The sequence below is a fragment of the Vidua macroura genome, chromosome Z (genome assembly GCF_024509145.1).
Source record: "Vidua macroura isolate BioBank_ID:100142 chromosome Z, ASM2450914v1, whole genome shotgun sequence".
Lineage (NCBI taxonomy): Eukaryota > Metazoa > Chordata > Aves > Passeriformes > Viduidae > Vidua > Vidua macroura.
In genome coordinates this window covers 42,568,528-42,586,472 of record NC_071611.1, presented here as the reverse complement: position 1 = coordinate 42,586,472, position 17,945 = coordinate 42,568,528, and the positions used below count along the sequence as shown (strand labels likewise).

At 42.1% G+C, this 17,945-nt stretch overlaps 1 protein-coding gene across 3 annotated transcripts in view; it reads right to left on the bottom strand.

The window, feature by feature from the left end:
* FAM219A (family with sequence similarity 219 member A) overlaps positions 1-17,945 on the bottom strand; it is an 85,323-nt gene that overhangs the window by 12,034 nt on the left and 55,344 nt on the right. For all 3 annotated transcript variants that reach the window (XM_054002487.1, XM_054002484.1, XM_054002485.1), the window contains exon 2: positions 16,783-16,882. In XM_054002487.1, coding sequence (XP_053858462.1) covers positions 16,783-16,882 — 100 coding nt within the window. The remainder of the gene's footprint in view (positions 1-16,782; positions 16,883-17,945) is intronic.

Below are 17,945 nucleotides of genomic sequence, written 5' to 3'. Positions count from 1 at the left end.
GGACTTTCAGGCATTGTTTCAGTGGATGAATTGCCTGTTTACCATGAAACTCTAAAGGAGAACAGGATATGTACAGCTCAGGGTGCCTCTTCCTGCTATTCAATTCATGAGCTGCAGTCCTGGGTACTTGGCTCATCTGGAGAGCTGTCCCACACAGCAACGTGCTCCCCTAACAGGATTACTGACCTGATCCCTCCTCTGAGGGGCTGCCACAGTCTGGAAATTTGACACACGGCCTCAGAGCTCAATTAATTATTTAATAAGTTTATGATTAACCAATCTGCTGATTAAGCTTTTATTAATTAGGTTGGTGGGAATTCTGTTTCAGAGGGATAGCAGACTCTATTGTCTTGGAGCAGGGTTGGAGAGCCCTTGTGTTTTGCATGCCTTGACATTTCTCTTTACTGCTCCAGAAATACCTGCAAAAGCTGTTTGGATGGCACCTGGGGCTGCTGCCAGATCACTGGGGCATGATGGCCCTTGGGGACAGCTCAGTATTAGCCTGGTTGTTACACCTGGGGCAGCTCAAAGGCTCCTGCTCCTCTCTTCTGAAGTCTTCTGAAGACAGCTGGTAAGGAGGCAGGCAGGGTTTATCTAGGGCAGCTGGAGACCTTGCAAGTGCAGTTTTAAAGAGCCTGGCCTGTCATTTTGCTATTTTGATTGTGGGGGGTGGCTCACCTTAGAGAGGAGTGGGAACCCTTTTCCTCTTTCTCTTTCTTTAGAGAGAGTTTAGAGAAAGTTCAGGGCTTCATCTCTGGCTTTGTTCTGTGGTTTATGCTGTGACGGATGGGGCTCAGTGGGTGCTGCAACCTGCTCCCTATAGGGTGCCTTGGCTGAGAGGGCAGGGTGCTGCCACCTTCCTCCTCCAGGCTGGCCCTGCTTTGGTAGAGAAATCAGGACTGGGCTCAGGGATTAGTCCCAAACTATAATAAATTGTTACATCTTTCCTCATCCACAAGGGACCCTCTATCTCCTTTCTTAGGCAGGGCTGGTATCTGTCGGTGTTAGACAGCAGAGGATGGCAAAGGGGATAGCAATCAACTGTTTCATGTTCCTTAATGTTCTCATGTTACAGATGCAGGGCTGAGGATTTGGCAGCTGCCTTCTCCTTACACCTCTTACAAGGATTGGTGGCAAAACACAGCCATGCTTCTAAAGGGCAGAGGGAAACAGGACTGGCCAGAGAAAACTCATGTCCCTGCTGAAATCCCTGAGAAAGAGTCTTGAAAGCCAAGATGAAAGACAAAATTCTGGCTGTAGCTGCTTTAAGAACTGCAGGAGAGGAAGCAGGGCTGGGGGATGACAGATGTCACCCCTACTGCAGAGCCTTGCAGCTGGAAATCAGGCGTGTGCACTGCTGATCTGAAGCCTCAGTCAAAGTGGCTTGGAGAGCTCAAAGGGGCTCAGGGAAAACCTGACTCATGCTGAAGAAAGCAGTAATGTGCTGGAAAAGATGATGACAATTTTTAACACAGATCTCCAACATGACAAGTTTAGGTCACAGTTTAGTATTTTAATGCTGATGTATTTTATGCTTTTGTTACCCTTTTTTTGTGGGGCAGTAGCGCTCAGAAGAGGTTTGTTACCACAAGCTGCCAGCTGCTGGCATGTCCCTTCAGGGCTGAGATTATGGCATTGCCACCCCAGCCCTGCTCACCACAGGCATCCTGAAAGCAGAAAGGATGGGTGCTAAAAAACTGCTGGCCTGAGCAAGGTTTAACATGGGTTTTTTGGGGCTGTAAATGGGTATTTAGGCAAAGGGGAGACAAGCATTAGCAAGACTGAATGCGAGCCTCCCTTCTGTCATGCCACACACTACTGATTGTGCAAAGACTCATGCCTTTTGATTGGCAAATGGGCCCATCTCCTTCAAACACCTGGCAGGGGAGGTTCCTGATTCTGCCTCCCAGCTGCCTGCTCTCAACACCGTAGCCCTAAATGAAACTTCTGGCAATGCTGCCATGTACCCGCTATCTGACCCTCTCTCCTAAATTAACCACTGAGGCAGAAATTCCGGCAGACCAACATTTTTACCTCCTTCCCAAATGGCCAGCTGTATGCACTGAAGGAAGGAAAAAAATCCCAGCTTGGATTTGCTTATCAAAAGACCATTAGCTAAGATTTTCAAAAGCATTTCGAAAAGAAAAGGATGAAGACATGCAAAAGCAATACAAAAATTATCATAATTTTTGTGCCCCTTACATGCCTGGGTCAGGTATATTTTGGGCCACAGTGAGCACGTGTTCAGCTTCACTTAGCACATTTGAGAGCTAAAATTGCCAACTGCATACAAACATAAGGTTTATTGTTCTACAGCTATCTGTTTGGCTGCCTGACTGGAGCTGTGGTAAGATGAAAGGAACAAGAGAGTTGTAAGAGTAGAAGAAAAGAGGAGAGAAACAGCCTGAGAGCGTTAGCAAGCAAGGCTTTATTGCAGTAGAGCTAAGGGACTAAGGAGTGTCTATAGAAGACACAGTTGCTTGCCTGAGGAAATTAAGACAAAAAAGATACTGTGCATAAGGACTACAGGCAGCTAGAATGTTGGGTGTTTCAGTGATGCACAGTTATTTTTAATGACAATTTCAGTTTGAATTATCTTTCAATAATTAAGAGATACAACAGGCTTTAAACTTTTGTATATACAGAGACATAAGCACAGTGAAAGTGGATTTAATTTATTGTTGAAAAAGGGGAGTGAAGAGGGTCAAGATATAAAAAGGACTTTTTAAGGGTCAGGAACCTTATTTGGGGCTTTATAAGAAATGACTTGCCTTCTCTTCAGTCAGATTGTGCTGCTGGGTGGACAGACAGAGGTGAGGGGAAGAGGAGATGATGGTGGGAAGACCCTGGCAGATTGCTGATGGAGTAGGCAGAATGTGCAAGGAACAAAATCCTGCAGACTCCAATGTAAAGCAAAAGACATGACAGCAGGGAGGTATAATCTCAAGGCATGCTGAGATTTCACAGAGTCTCTGCAAAGATACAAGCTCGCTCTGTGTTTCTTTTTGCTATGTATTCTTGTAAAATAATCTAATTTTTCATTAATAATCTGATTTGAATCAAGAACACAGGTTTCCATTGCTGATCAACTGCATCATCACCTGTTGTCTTTTTAACACCATCAACTGTTGTCTTTTTTTGCCTCATTATTTCTCTCCACACAGAAACTTTTAGGTCATACTGTATCTCAAATTACCCTGGGGAAAGAAAACAAAGGTGTCAGGTTTATCTGTCGTTAAGACAACTTCACTGTGAAGTGACATCAGAAACTCCCTCTGAATGAGGATGTCTGCAGGAGAGACTGGGAATGAGACACTGGGTCCCCTGAAGCAAGAAGTTCAAGTGCAGGGAGGATAGAGGAGCTGTGGTGTGCACACACAGACACCTGCATGTTCATTGACTAAGTATGGAATCTCTTTCTCTCACACTGGGCTGGAAGGAGCCTGGTTTTTGCCAAGACCCAGACAGAAACAGCATTAACACTCAGCTTTCTGGACAGCCTCTTCACCCTACTGATGCTGGCACAATCAGTGCTGAAAAAGGAAAAGCTGTGAGCAGAGAGAAAGCAGGACAGAAAATATTCTCTGCTTTCAGCAGGTTTTTGAGGCTTCTAACAGCTGTATTTGTGAGGTGAGTGGAAGGGTAATACAAGGCTTCAAGGAATAAAAAACCTTTAACTTCTCTTCAGCAGAGGTATGGAGGAAGCCCAGGGACTGGCAGCCTTGTCCTTTCCAGGGATGGCACTTAAGTCAAAATCTGACGGCACTGGGATCTGAAGAACTGTCTTCAACAGTGCTTCTCCTTGGGCAGTGTGTGCACTGGGAGAAGGAGAGTAAGGATCATTATTTTCTTATCAGTCAGTAAACAATCCAGCAAAACCATCTGATTGAGGAGACACATCCTGACTTGGAACTCATAGGGATAAAAATGAGAACAAACAGAAAAAGAACTCAAAGTAGCAATTTTCTATCTTCTGCATCTGTTCCCTGGGCGCCTGAAGTCATATTGACTCAGCCCAATGACAGAAACAAGGTTTCTTCCTGCCAGGTCTCCAGGGTCCACTAAAATATAAAGGAAAGCAAGCTGCATCTCCTCCCCTGACCACACTATGACAAAGCTGTCAGAACAGCTCTGACAGTATCATGCCTGCAGCAATGTCTGGTGAAAAAGCCACAGAGAGCCATTGCTCTTCTACATCCCTCTGGAGAGAAGTGTACTGGAAACCGGAGCCAGAAAGTATTTTCTTCTGTGAATTTCATTTATTTCATGCTTAAAAGCAGTGAATTGGAATAAACAAGACCTCCAACAAAATGTCCCAGCTTTTTCAGTTCTGGAGAGGGTGCTTTGTATTGGCAAATTCCAGTAACATGGAGAACTAAATTTGGGGGTTAAATCTAACACACTTTGCTCACTGGAAAGGCCTCGGTGGCAAGTAAAGTAACTATGGTTTTTGTACTTTACTTGCAGTCTTAAATGCACTCTGCTTACTTTGGCTGACCTTGTGAAAAATAGTACTTAGGATTTACTGCTGGCTTCATAACTTGATCATATGGAAGAGACCTCAAGAAGGTCATCCAACATCTAACAACAGGGCAAGGAGCTGGAGATGTGAAGGAAAAGTGAAATAAAAGAGCACAGGTCAGTGCTTGGGTAGATAGTGCCCAGGGGACACTTTCTGGTAGTCTCTGGGGACCACTTGAAAACAATTGGGTGACTTCAACACTGCTGCACTGGCAGAGGGATCTGTATGTAGCAGACCCCAGAAGCTTTGAAGGACTGTCCTGAATAATCTTTTTTTCAGTAATATCCATTTACAAATCATGTACTCCTGAGTTTTCATTTTTGGGACCTCAAATATTCTCTGTTTAACTTTTCACAATTCTGTGATCTGTCTCTGGATTATAGAGCTGATCTGTGAGGTCTGAAAAGTTGCTCTTTTGCTGCATCTTGCCTTTGAAAAGTTTTACTATTGTTCTGTAACCTTGTTAAGATGTTTTGTTTGAACAATTAGCTTTGTTCTGAACTCTTGGACTCTTGGGAGTATTTATTTTTTTCTGGACATCAGTTTGCTGCAGACCAACATTCACTTTTCCCCAAGGCAACATCTACACATTTAACAGTCTTGGACACCTGCCCACTGCCTCCACTCCTGCCCCAAAATCTTCTTAAGAAGATCAAAACAGTGCTTTTTCACATTAAAATCCTCCAGGATGGATTTTAATCTTCTTTGATTCAAATACATTCCCTCATTCTACAGGAAAAAAAGCATGGAATTCATAAAGGAAGAAATGTGGGATGGGATGACTCATTTGCTTTTGTTTTCTTCTATGTTTTCTTACATTATTTGTGGCATGCAGCAGGGAGGGATCTGTGTGGGACAACCAGCCTCTGGGTCACGATCTTTTTCTGCAAATCCCCTTAAAAATCCAAATCACAGATGAAAAGAATCCCTTTGCCAATCTAAGATAAAAGTGTTTTTCCCAAAGGCTAGTTGAGACATGACCAACCAAGAAGAGCTCAAATCGGTCTAAAAAATGGAGATGTTGTGCAGCTACCTTGGTAGCTGCTTGATTGTCACCTCACACAAACACATGCACAAACACTTTAATTTGGTTCTGCTTTGTACACTCTGTTAGTGCCCTGTGCTAATGCCCCAATGTTTTGCTAGGACACAGCAGGTAGAAGAAATCAGCTGCTTGCTCATATTACAAAATCATTCAGCATTGAGGTATGCAAGTTAGGAAACATATCTGTAAGAAAAACAATCTCCCTGTCTCTGCACTGGAGTCAGTAAGAGATACAAGCAAAAGAGAAAATTAGTTTTAACATGTTTTTAAAAACAATCAAGAAGGTTTGGTGAATTAAAGAGAAAAAAGAAAAAGCAGTAATTAAACCTTAAAAAGAACATTTATAATTAAGTGAAAATCAAGCAGCAATTGGGTTTTTCTTGTTTACCAGGGGACATACCAGAGGACTGCTTTATACCAGTTCATGCAAGTCACCTAAGTCTACCCCTGCAAATGCAGCTGGTAGTTATGCTGGGAATCCAAAAGTCTAACTAGACAGAATGGATTTTTTTATTGTGTTTGTTTGCTTTTTTTTTTTTTTTTTTTTTTTTTTTTTTTTTTTTTTTTGTTGTTGTTGTTGTTGTTGTTGTGTTGGTTTTTTTTGGTTTTGTTTTTTGGGGGGGGGTTTGGGGTTTTTTTTGGGGTTTTTTTGGTTTTTTTTTTTTTGTTTTTTTGGTAATGAGCAGAAACTATATGATATCTTAAAACAACTTGGAGTCCTAACCAGAAGCAGGATCACACGTTTCTAGTCCTGCTCAAAGCAGCATCAGCTATGGATCAGACTGGGCTGCTCAAAGCTTTATTCAGTCAGATTTTCAAAGTTTTCAGGGTTGAAGATGGCACTATCTCTCCAGGAAACATTTTGCATGCTTGACTGTCCTCATGGTGAAAAAGGATTTCTGTAAGGTGAGAAAAGTAACAGGCTGGGAATGAAGTACCCACTAATGCTCCAGAAAATTTACTGCCAGCTCAGGCATGATGCTATTCCTCAATAGCACAGACGAAGTTTCACATGAAGCTTTTCCTCAGAACTCTCAAGACTATCTTGGTCATGTCCCATCTGATGGTCATAACCAGATAAATGCAGACAACTGGCACAGTGTTTTGCTCTCCTTAGCCCTGCCCTTTCCCTGTTCTTTATCTGCCCTGCTTTGAAGCAGAGGAGATTACAGCCTAGTTCTAGGTCAGATGAATGTGCCATAGAGGGTTCAATTCACTTTGTCAATGAGACCCAGAGCAGCCACAGCCTTCTCTAATCCTGACTCTAATTTCCAGGGAGATGGGAACTCCCCAGTACCCAGGAATGTTTAATTGCAGATAGAAAGAAGAACATTGCCAACAAAGGAGCTAAGACGTCTCCTTTCATTGATCATCCCCTTCCAATGAAGGACAGGAAACCCAAAGGACCCGAAGTCAAATTCAAAGACTGTGGTTATTGTAGCTTTTCTGCATACAGGCAGATGTGAATCACCTATGTGAGCTCAGAGGAACTAAAAACATGACATCTGCCTGCACAGAAATAACTATGCCAAAGTTTTGCTTTCACAGTTTGCTTCAACCCCTGCCCCAAAGATCAGAGGCTGCATAAAGCCACACTTCAACCTGAGAGCTGAAGTATTCAGGCAGAAAAAGAAACTGAACTTGAGTCTTTCATGTTCTGGCTGAAAGTCAGCAGCTAAAACAGGCATAGCTGCTTTGTGACTTGAGTCTCCTGGACTTTTTATGGCCAAAACCACCTTGTGAATTAGACGTGAATTTGTGAAGAATTCTGGAACCATCAGTTATATGTTATTTTAGTCAACTTAAAAAAAAAAAAAATAGTGCTATGATTTACTAGGGAGTCTAAGCCCAGGATACTTTTCTTTTAAAAAATGTAAGCAAACCTGAAAATCCAAATTTTAAAGGTAGCCTCCATCATGGACGCAAACGACCCATGCTTGACAGCATCACTTTAAATATTTAGTATGCTTGGCCTGTTCGAGATACACTTTTAGCGGTGTCATTTATTACATCAAACATGGTTTCTCAGATGTACTTATACAAAGTACAATTGTCTCACTCGTACTCTTCATCTATTCTCCCAATTTTCTAGTTCTAGAACCAGTATTTAAAGCAAATGATAGAAAATCTTTCCCTTTTTTTGAAAAACAGCTCTTACTTTCAGGCTGGGTAGTGATGGGGAACAGAGAGAGCCTATTTTCTGGCACCTGTGAAACTTGGAGCTGAGTTGCAGCAAAGGGACTGCCAGCAGCCCACAGCTCTGAAACACCTGATGTGATTAAACCTTCTTCTCACAGCCAGCTCACAGTTTACTCATGGCAGAAAGCAGTTTAAAACTCATGAGCTTCAGACTACTGAGCTAGACAGAACTGCACCATTCCTCCAGAACACATTAACACCTGCTGACTTGGTTGTACTGATTTCACAGCTGTGATCAAAAAAAGAAGGTATGTGGGTTCTGTGGAAAAAGTGGGAATTGCCTTCCATTTAGAGCAGAAGGCAGAAAAAAATCAAAGTTATAGCAAAAAAAGAGATGGTTTGGGATTTACAGTAGAGTTATCTTAAAGCCCTGTAGAGGATTTATTTTATTGTGTTATAAACAGTGTTACTTAACGAGACAAAGGGTTGGAACATTGACAAAGACTTAGGCTGAATCAATTCAAGCTCCTCTCATGGTAAGTAGCAAGCAGGATAAAGAAAGGCAGAGAGCTAAGGAAAATAAAATTTGGGCAGAGTTCACAGGTGAAAGGGACATGATGAAGAAGGAAGGCAGGATTGACTGAGAGAAATGGCTCAGCTGTGCAGTCTCTAAAAGTGAGGATGTATGATTTCACTGATACAGAAAGTGGGAGGAAGCCTGGAAGAGGAACAGTTTGCAAAGCAGTGTGGAGAGGAGTCTCCTACTAGTAGGAGGCAGACACAAACAGATCACAATTATTACACAGGCTGGAGATGATTATTTGACAAAGACTTGGATCTATCTGCCAAAAATGTAGGTGTTACCCTTCCTTTCCACTTGTAACTGGACCTGGAGAAAGCATATTGTCTATGAGGCATCTTTTCCTATAGGTCAGTTTAGAAAGAGGGTTTGGACAGTGCTCAAACATTTTAAAATTTGATCAACAATTCCTACTTTTCCTTTTGGAAGATGTTTTGAAAAGAAGACCACAGCTATTTTGCACAGTACCAGGCTGCAAAGTCTCATTTCCATGAGTGATGCAGAAAAGCATACTCTCAGCACAAGCTATTCAGCCATGATGCAGGCACCACTTAAAGCTTTTTGAATGATAGTTGTGTTTAACAACTGGAGAAATGGGATCAGATTGTCCAATTACTGCTGTGACTTTTTTCTTAAATAAAATTCTGTCATGGTAAATATATGGCACCTGTAAAAATAGGTTTATTTTCCTTCAGTGTGCCCTGCTTTATAGAGCATGACTGCCAAGTGGAACAAGGGAAGAGTTGTGCCAAAAGACTGAGGTTTGAAAGAAACAGATAGGTGCCAAATGACTTTTTACACATGGCAGAGCAGGAAGGCTGTGGTCTTGCCTGGTGAGGTCACTGCCCTGGTCCTGTCAGGAGTGAAGTGATTGTCAGGGAACAGGTAAAACTTCCTCTTAGTCCCAGTCAGGACTCTGAAAGTTCAGAGGCCTTTTTAGTCCTGCTATCTCACTACAGCTTAATTCCCACTCCTAAAGCTTCTCTATAAAGCAGTGGTGTTGCCTGGTGTAAGAGGCTGAGACGCTGACAACAGCTGAAGCTGCTGAGTTGCTTCTACTAGTCTAGAAAACATGTGCTCAGCACAGGCCCCTACTGCTCCATGTCTTCAACCAGCTCTCCTTCCATGAAGAAATACAGAGTGGTTTCTTCTGTGTTGCCTCCTGTCTTTGGAGGGAATTGCTCCTCCCTAGACCTCTGGACCAAAACTGATGGACATGATGAAATGTGACTGTTGCTGACTGGGCAAAAACTGTCCTTTTTGCTGCTGCAACAAACATTTCTTGTGGCACACCTCCCTACCCACCACATTAGAGCTGGGCCTTGCAGGTGGTGCTTTGGCTGCACCACTGGCTGGGTCTGGAAAAATGGGGCTCTGCTGTGCATAGCTGGATGTAACACTGTCTACTCTGCCTGGAACCAACACTAGTGTCACAGAAGAAGGGTTCCTTGGGTGTACCTTTGCTCCTGCTCAGGTGAGGTCTGCATCCAGGACCACCATGGTACCTTCACCTAACAAGGACTCTACTACTAACAGGACACATTATATGGATGACAACCTTGTCTATTCTGCTCTCCTGCTGTGGCACACCAAGGTTTCTGTGTTTTTATGAATTCTGAGTCTCCAAAGAATCCTTTAATATCTCAGAGCAGCAACTTGAAGTTTTCGGGTTGCTATGAACACATCCTCTGTGCATAAAGATAGCAGCTAAAAACCAAGAATTGCAGTGAACTCACTATATCAGGACATGCTCCTTCCCTTTGAGAAGTGTATGTTATCTCTATTTCATAGAGCTTGATCAGCTGATGGAGCATTTTAGTCCCCATATTCAATAAGCACACAGTAACCTTTCCCTGTTAAGAGCTGAGAGTGCAGCACAGAGAAGACAAAATGGGAACCCACACCACTTGAAAATCAGAATAAATTCAATTAACCATCAAGCACAGTTTAAGGCCCATCATTAATAAATCAAACACATTAAATAAATGTATCACCCAGCACTATCTGTAGATGCTGTGGTCTGTTCTGGAGCCAATTTACATTAATTATACTGGCCTATACTTGCTTCCTTCAGCTGCTAGGCAGGAATGCATCTACCTTTGGAGACATCAGAAGGAACTATAGAAATAGTAACACCTGGGTAATGCAGAACTGGGAAAAAGTTACACTGTGGTGGAACCTACATTTAAGGACACAGGACTTGGAGAAACCAGAATACTACTGCCCTTTTCTGAGTTGATTTTTTTGAAGATATCAACATTTGAGCAGGCAGCCTTATCATCTCAGCTGCTGTTAATCTTTTTCATATCAGGAACAAGCTGTAAATCACCTTTGGGGACCTCTTTCTTTTAAACCAATTCTCTACATGCTTCACAGGAAACAGGGATGAGAGTAACTCGTACTTGTGTAATGAGACCTCTGAACAGACCACTGTGTGGTGCTGCCTGCTGGAGTTAGGCTTTGCTAGACCAGGTACTTTTTACTGTCATCACTACTTGCTTCTTTTACTGAATTTTTTTCTCCTTTCTATCAGAGACTCTCAATAATTTGCTCAATTTGGTTTTCCTCAACCTTCTGAGCTGCTTCTCATATTTGAGGTAATTTGACTGTGGTGGGTCAGACATAGAAGAGAACCTGTAATTTGAAGTTCTGGGCTTCTCCTTCAGGCATAAAACCCCCATTCAGACTCTGGATGCTTGGCCCATTCTCAATACAAAATAACATAATATCTTCAGGATCAGCTCTCTTTCCTAGACTATCACACTGCAGGTAGCATAAAAATATGGACTGGCTAAAGAACAACCAGGTAACACCCCAAAATTACCCACTTACATTACAGCTTCCTTCTTCATGACTTTTTACCCGAAGGAATATTAGCCAAGCAAGGTGTGTGCAACACAAGATGTGAGTGGGTGTGAGTCTGTTGGCTTGTGAGGTGTGTTGGTACCCAGGTATGTGTCATGGGAGAGGTGCACCTACCGTAGAGTATGTGCACTCCGCGTATGGGCAAGGCCAGCGAAGTCCTGGTGCAGTGGCATAACAAATCAAGCAAAATTACAATGATACAAAAAGCCAAGTCATTTGGTGAACCTCATGCCACATCATTCCTATATTCATGTGCTCATGCTCTGATCCTGGCATTTGCTGACTGGAACCTCCCTTCCCTCTGTCTCACTCCCTCACACATTCCCTCCTGCCTGGATCTCTCTGCTGAAATCCAGTGATTGCTTTGTTCCAGTTTGTCTGAATGGCTTTACTCTTTACCCAAGCCTGTCTCAGGCACCTCTTTCTTTCTGCCCCTCTACTTTTCTTCTAACTAATCTGCAATAATATGCCTGTCAGAACTGGTTTTCTGCCCTTATTTTTGCAGCTCTGTCTGCAGACAGCCCTACTAGCCTTAATGTGATGCAGCTGCTCACTCTCTCATCCTTTCCAAAAAGAGCCTGGAAATATCCTACAGGAAGGATGCTACCATAAATCTGTGTATACCATTTCTCTTATAAATGGAAAGAGTAGTAAGAGATGAAAAAATGTTTAAATAAATTCCTCCCAAGCTCCATGAGACTTCCGAGTGGTGGGCTGCACCAAGAAGAAAATCAATTGCAGTGCTGTATTGCTCCTGCTCTCTGGCTTCCACCCTGCCCTTCCCCCTGCACAGTGCACAGGCTGTGTTCAAGAAAATGGGTGCTCCCAGGGGAGCAAAATGGCTTTTTGCACTTAATGTAATGATGTCACTTGAGGTCACCATGCAAATAGTTATGGATATGAAAATCTGCAGTTCTGTCAACAGAGCTGGAACCTGGGAACCTAGCTTAAGAGTTAGAGCCTTTTTATAAAATGTTTCCCTAATTTACCTACAGAGCATCTTCTCAGAAAGAACAGCTGCTGTACCTAATTAGCATTAATCACCTTGTTACAGAAGAGCAACTGGGAATAGTACAGAACTTGAAATACTGACAAAATTATACACTAATGGCATTGATGTGTCTGGTCTACTTCAACTTCCCCTTTATTATTCTGTTTTCTGTATGAAAAGCTTCAGAAGTCACAAGTTTTGGAGAAGACTGGGAAGTGATGATGCAGAAAAGGATCCACAGATGGGAGTAGATACAGAGCCTTTCAGTCTACACACGATGCTTGCTTGCCGGCTCAATTTGTGACTGCACTTCCCAGTTCGGCATCTCAACCTGAGGCAAGAGTAGTCCTGGAAGGGGATCTCTGAGCACAGCATCCTTATGGGCAGCACTGGGATTGGTTGCTCTGCTGTGTGCTTTGTGGCTCTTCGATGGAGAGCTTTAAGACAAGCTCTGAACACACACCCCACGCCAGGGGAAGGGGCAAAACACCTACACCAATTGAAAGTTCAATCTCAGAAGCCACATGGGGCAGTCTGTTGTTTACTGGGATCAAAGACCTTCTGTAAAGTTTCAGCCAGAAATGCACCAATTTTGTGAAGTTGAACCCTGAGGGTTTTGTAGTTCTGACTGATACTCCTGGTACTATTCCTCCCTGATCACACAGCAATTCAGTATCTGCCATTGCAGCAGGCTGGAAGGCAGGAGAACAACACAGACATGTCATCAGCCACCGTCCCCTGATGGATTATATCCTCAGTTCACTTCAATCTCCACCAAGAAGGGACTCAGTCACAAATTAGTTTTGTCCAAGTCAGACCAGGGAACATCATTCTCTATGTCCTTGTGACAGTGTCTTTGCTGCTGTTTAACCCTACCAGTTCTGCTTGGTCTAAGTGAACAGCATTCCAGTAACTTCTTTGAGGTGTGACTCAGTTTCTTTAGCTTAGACATTCAGTTTTCAAATACGTTTATGAACGCTTTGAGTAACCTTCCAAAAACAGTGCCTTATTCCCTATCTAATCCAAGGAGAGGAGGTGCTTACATTTAAGGCCACAAGCACCTTGGAGGCTTGTGGCACTCACCTTGCTGTGAGTGTCTCTGCCTCTCTCCCACATGTTCATCTGCAGAGAGGCATGCAGAACATTTACTGCCAGGCTCCCAGTGTGGTGGATGTGCTGATGAAGATGCCTCTGCCACAACCCCTCATCCCACAGCACTCCAACTTCCACATTGCCCATTCTGTTTTAACACAAACTAATGTCATGACTGCTAGGAAAGACAGACACGGACTGTCTGGGTAGGGATTTCAGACCAGAGAAGGGAAATTAAAAATGCAAAATAGAAAAGCAGATGGCATAAGCTTCATTAAAATAATATCTGATCTGGGAATGCTATGAGGATCTGTTGCCTTCCAGTGGATGTGGTGCCCTGAGATTTACACTTGGGGATTATTCTGTTCCTCTCTCTCTCCTTATCGTAACTCTTCTCTGTTTTCAAAAGCCTTGTAGTATGTGCTCCATCTGGATATGGCTCCTAATAAGGATGTGCTGGAGATATCTCCTAAGCACTAATGTACACCCAGCCCCCAACCCTTGCTGTCAGGAGTCTCCTTATCAATGATCTGAAAGAAAGAAAGAAGCAAGGCTGAGCATTGAAGCTCCAGATAGAAAGACAAAGTGGGAGTGCTAGAAAAGTGAGAAATACATAATTAATGTGGATACAGTATCAATAAAGGTTGAAAATTATGAACTGTGTGAACTTGGAGATCTTATTTCCCCTTGCTGTGAGGTTCTTTTCTTTATGTGGCCCTAGCATCAAGGACCCTAGCATCAACCCATTTATGAACTAGGTGCAACCTTTAGGAAGTCACTAGAAATACAAGACACCTATGTATCTTGTATCTAACGGACCCCCCCTCAAGCAAACATGTAGCCAAAGGTATTTATTCAGAGGGGAAGAAACAACCAAGGAAAAAACCACTCAAGCAGCAGGATAAATCTGAGTGCAGTATGTGCAGTTTTCACGCTCTTTCTGTCACACTTCAATCACTGCAGCATCTGGAAGCAAAAGCTGTATTCATGCTGGGTTGGTATTTAATTGAGCTCACTTGAACCAAGCTTCCAGCAAGTACACACGACGGATTTACACATGAACCTTCTCAAACTGACAAATGAACATTTATCAACTTTCCATCACAACATTTGACATTTGAACAATTGATTCTGATTTAACATTAAAAAATGCCACCATCCATATGGAAAACTTGCAATAGGATAAAGCCCTTAGTTGCTACTATCCCCAACAATGGCTTTGCCAGATAAACTATTAAAAATTTATGTACCACCTTAACTTTTTCTAGCCTTGAAGAGATTAAAAATAACCCTGACAAGTTTAATGCAGAAGGGACAAAAAAAATCTAGTCAGAAGAATGGCAGCTAGAGCTGGGAGATGCAGTGATTAAGCTTCAAGAAAATCAAAGAGGCTGGGCAGATTTTAAGAATAAGAGCAGCAGGAGCTGGAGTGGATTAAAGGCATGTTACATTGGCTACAGACAATACTGTCAGTCTCATTTGCCTCAGATAACCTAGAGCTCATCTGGGTATAGTTAAGAGTAGAGTGCTGATCCAAGTGCCACTAGGTATGTGTTCACTTCATTAAAGAGGAACACTGTTTCCACAGAGATCTATCTCCAGAGCAGACTTCTCTCTGGAAAACAAGGCAGGAAGATGCTTGTCAGCCTTGCAGGGCAATTCCTCTTCAGCAGGTAGGTTTCACCCACTATCATCTTCATAAGCATACTGTGGTCAGCACTGAGTTCACCTGGCGGAAGCACCAGCAGGAAAGGAGGTCCTGGCAACAGTGTGTCTCTACTACAAAAACTGATCAAACACTTCCAGTACCTCTCTTTGACTGTTTATGCCATTCACCACTGGCTAAATGAAATAGAATGTTTCCTGTGTGGAAAAGCAGAAGTTCTGGCAGAAAGGCTAATCATTCTCCTCTATCTGATTCCCAGAAGAAAGCACATAAGTTCTGCAGAAGTGTGACTGTGGCCTGTTTTCATGTATTAGTCCATTTCAATAATAGTAACCTTACAATCAACTGATGTAATCATTCCCAGTTGATAAATTTCAGCTTACAGAATAGTGGGTTTCTCCTGTCTTATTTTTCTCATTTCTATTATTCCAGTTTTCATGTTTTTTTTTTCCTCTATGCCATTTCTGAGTCTTTATTGAACTTACTCCTTCCAAATATGCTCTACAAAATTTTCTTTACCAACTCCTGCTTTTTATGTAAAAGTCATTAATGAAAATATACACAAAATGACTGTTGGAGAACTCCATTAGTGATGTCCTTTCTGCTTCAACACTATTTGATGTGTTTTGACTTCCCAAGTTTCTCATTCTGCCAGCTTTATTCATAATACTGAGATTGGCTAAGGATCTACCTCTAATTACTTTTCCATTTAATTTGTATGAATTGTTTACCCTAAATCCAAATCTATTTTCAATGATCTGATCTCCTAGAATGGTCTCATGACATACCAAAGCCAAGTCTAAAAAAGTACCATTTCCTATCACATTAGTGAATCTCAGGAGGACATTTTATTGCCTAGAAAGTCAAGAATATCACAGACTTACCAATAATAGCATCAATTGCTCTCTAACCTGTTTCCTGGTGTTAAATTATCCAGAACAACTACTGCAGTAGTAATTATCTGTCTAGTAACATTAAAGAACTCTCTTGGCAGTGAAAAAGGATCCTGGTGGCATATGGCATGCTGGCAGTAATAATCTTTTACCAAACTATGAATTGTGCTGTCATTAACATACACTGCTGCTCCCTGCCTTTTCCTGAAAAGCAGCCACTGTTTCTGAGTATTCATCACTTGCATAACCACCCTCAATCAGCAGCATCCTCTCAACGTCACTTGTTCTGATGTGAAGGACAGCCAGGGGACTCCTTCCTGCTCCTAGTAAGAAATTTTCCACATTTAGATTTCCATTTTTTTTAAGCAAAAAGCACAGTGTTCCTTTGGCTTGTCTGTCATCAGGTTCTTGAAGTTATTCAGGTTTTGAAGGCAGGACGGGCATGTGTGGATTTCTCTTGTAAGTGTTAGCCTTGAAAGGACTAAGTGTCTTGTGGTAACAGGATGATTCTGCTTCCAGAATTAAAAAATATTGCTCAAAAATAGCATCAGTATTTGTGTGGGAATCTTTACAGCCTTAGAAGTCCTTCATCTCACAGTAATGCAGCTCTTTTTCTGGTAGTGTCTCAACTTCCTGATCCTTTCCCTTTTGTTGCAACTATTCTGTCTTCTTTTTACAGTCCCTCCATATTATCTTCATTCTTTATCTGGCCAAGTTTTGATCTCAGCTTAATAAAAAACCTGTAGGCTTAAAAGAACTATGCCTTGCTTTTAAGGCACTGCTTCCTTTCTTTACCACAACCATGGATACAGGGGCTTTACATGTTTGTAGGTCAGTTCCCTGAATCACAGCAATCACAGTGATAAAACTGCTCTGTGAGCTGCTTGAGCCTTGATGGCATGCTCAACCACACACACAGAGATATACATATGATCCTGTCTTTCAGGCCTTGGATTCAGCCTTTTCACTCTCCATCAGCACAGACTCACCTAGTTTCACTTGAAGTGGAGATGGCTTATAGTTCATGGCTACAGTCTCTCCCTCTCTCGTATCACAATCTCTGTCTGAAATAGCTGCAGCTGTTGGATCCTGTGAAGAAAGAACAGAAACAAAACAGAATGGTTTAGGTGATAGTTCTGCAGCTTCTTCTCTGAGTGGTTATTAGGCGACTCCACCCCCTTCACATTCAGAGGGAGCAAAGAACATGCTGGTGTTTTGAACACTGGTACCCAGGGACAAAACACAGAACTTTGGAAACACTTTATGTTAAAAGTACCTCTGGAAATGCCAAATTTCAACATCAGCTTATATTATGGATGATACTGGGAATATAATGTGGATGGTGGGTCACTAGCTCAAATTCAGCCTGGGCTGGTAATAGTCCCAAATAATTTTCACGTGATGACTCCTTGAAGTGTTTTATGCAACATATTTACAGTTTCAGATGAATTCCAAGTAGACCACTCAACTTTAAACTTAAAACTAAAAAGTTTGAGACCAGGTCTGTCTGGAAGTCCAGCTTGGAAGGACTACAGACTACATGGGTAGGAGAATTCAATTTCTGCTCCCTCTTGGGACCTATTTCATGGCTGACAGGAAAGATCTGTCAGCACCGTACCTTTCACTGTCACTAAAATTTCCCCCTGAAAAACCAATCTCCGCAAACACATTCTGCTCCTGCCTACTGGCAGACAACATGTATTGAACTCTATGGTACAGCAGATCAAAGAACTTAAGAGAGAAACAAACTAGCAACTCAGACAGTTCTACTACTGATAAAAATAACTGAAGTCCTTTCACAGCAAACTGCAAACCTGTTGGAACTCTCTCCACTTAGCACCATAGTGAAAATCAAAACTAGTTTTCAAACATGTTCTTACTTCTACCTAGAATATAGAAATTAAATTGAACATGCACATAGATATATGTGTATATAAATTTGGGTATATCACAGGTAGAGCTGCACAGGCAAAGCAAACATTCAGCATTAGGTCTAATACATGAATAAACCATCACTTGTGAGAAATGCAACAAGGCATTATAAATTAAATACTAGAATACTATTCCAAACTATTGAACTGATATTGTCTCTCTCTCTCAGTTTCTGGAGTTTTATTTTGTACACAATTTCATGTAAAATGCAACTCATCAT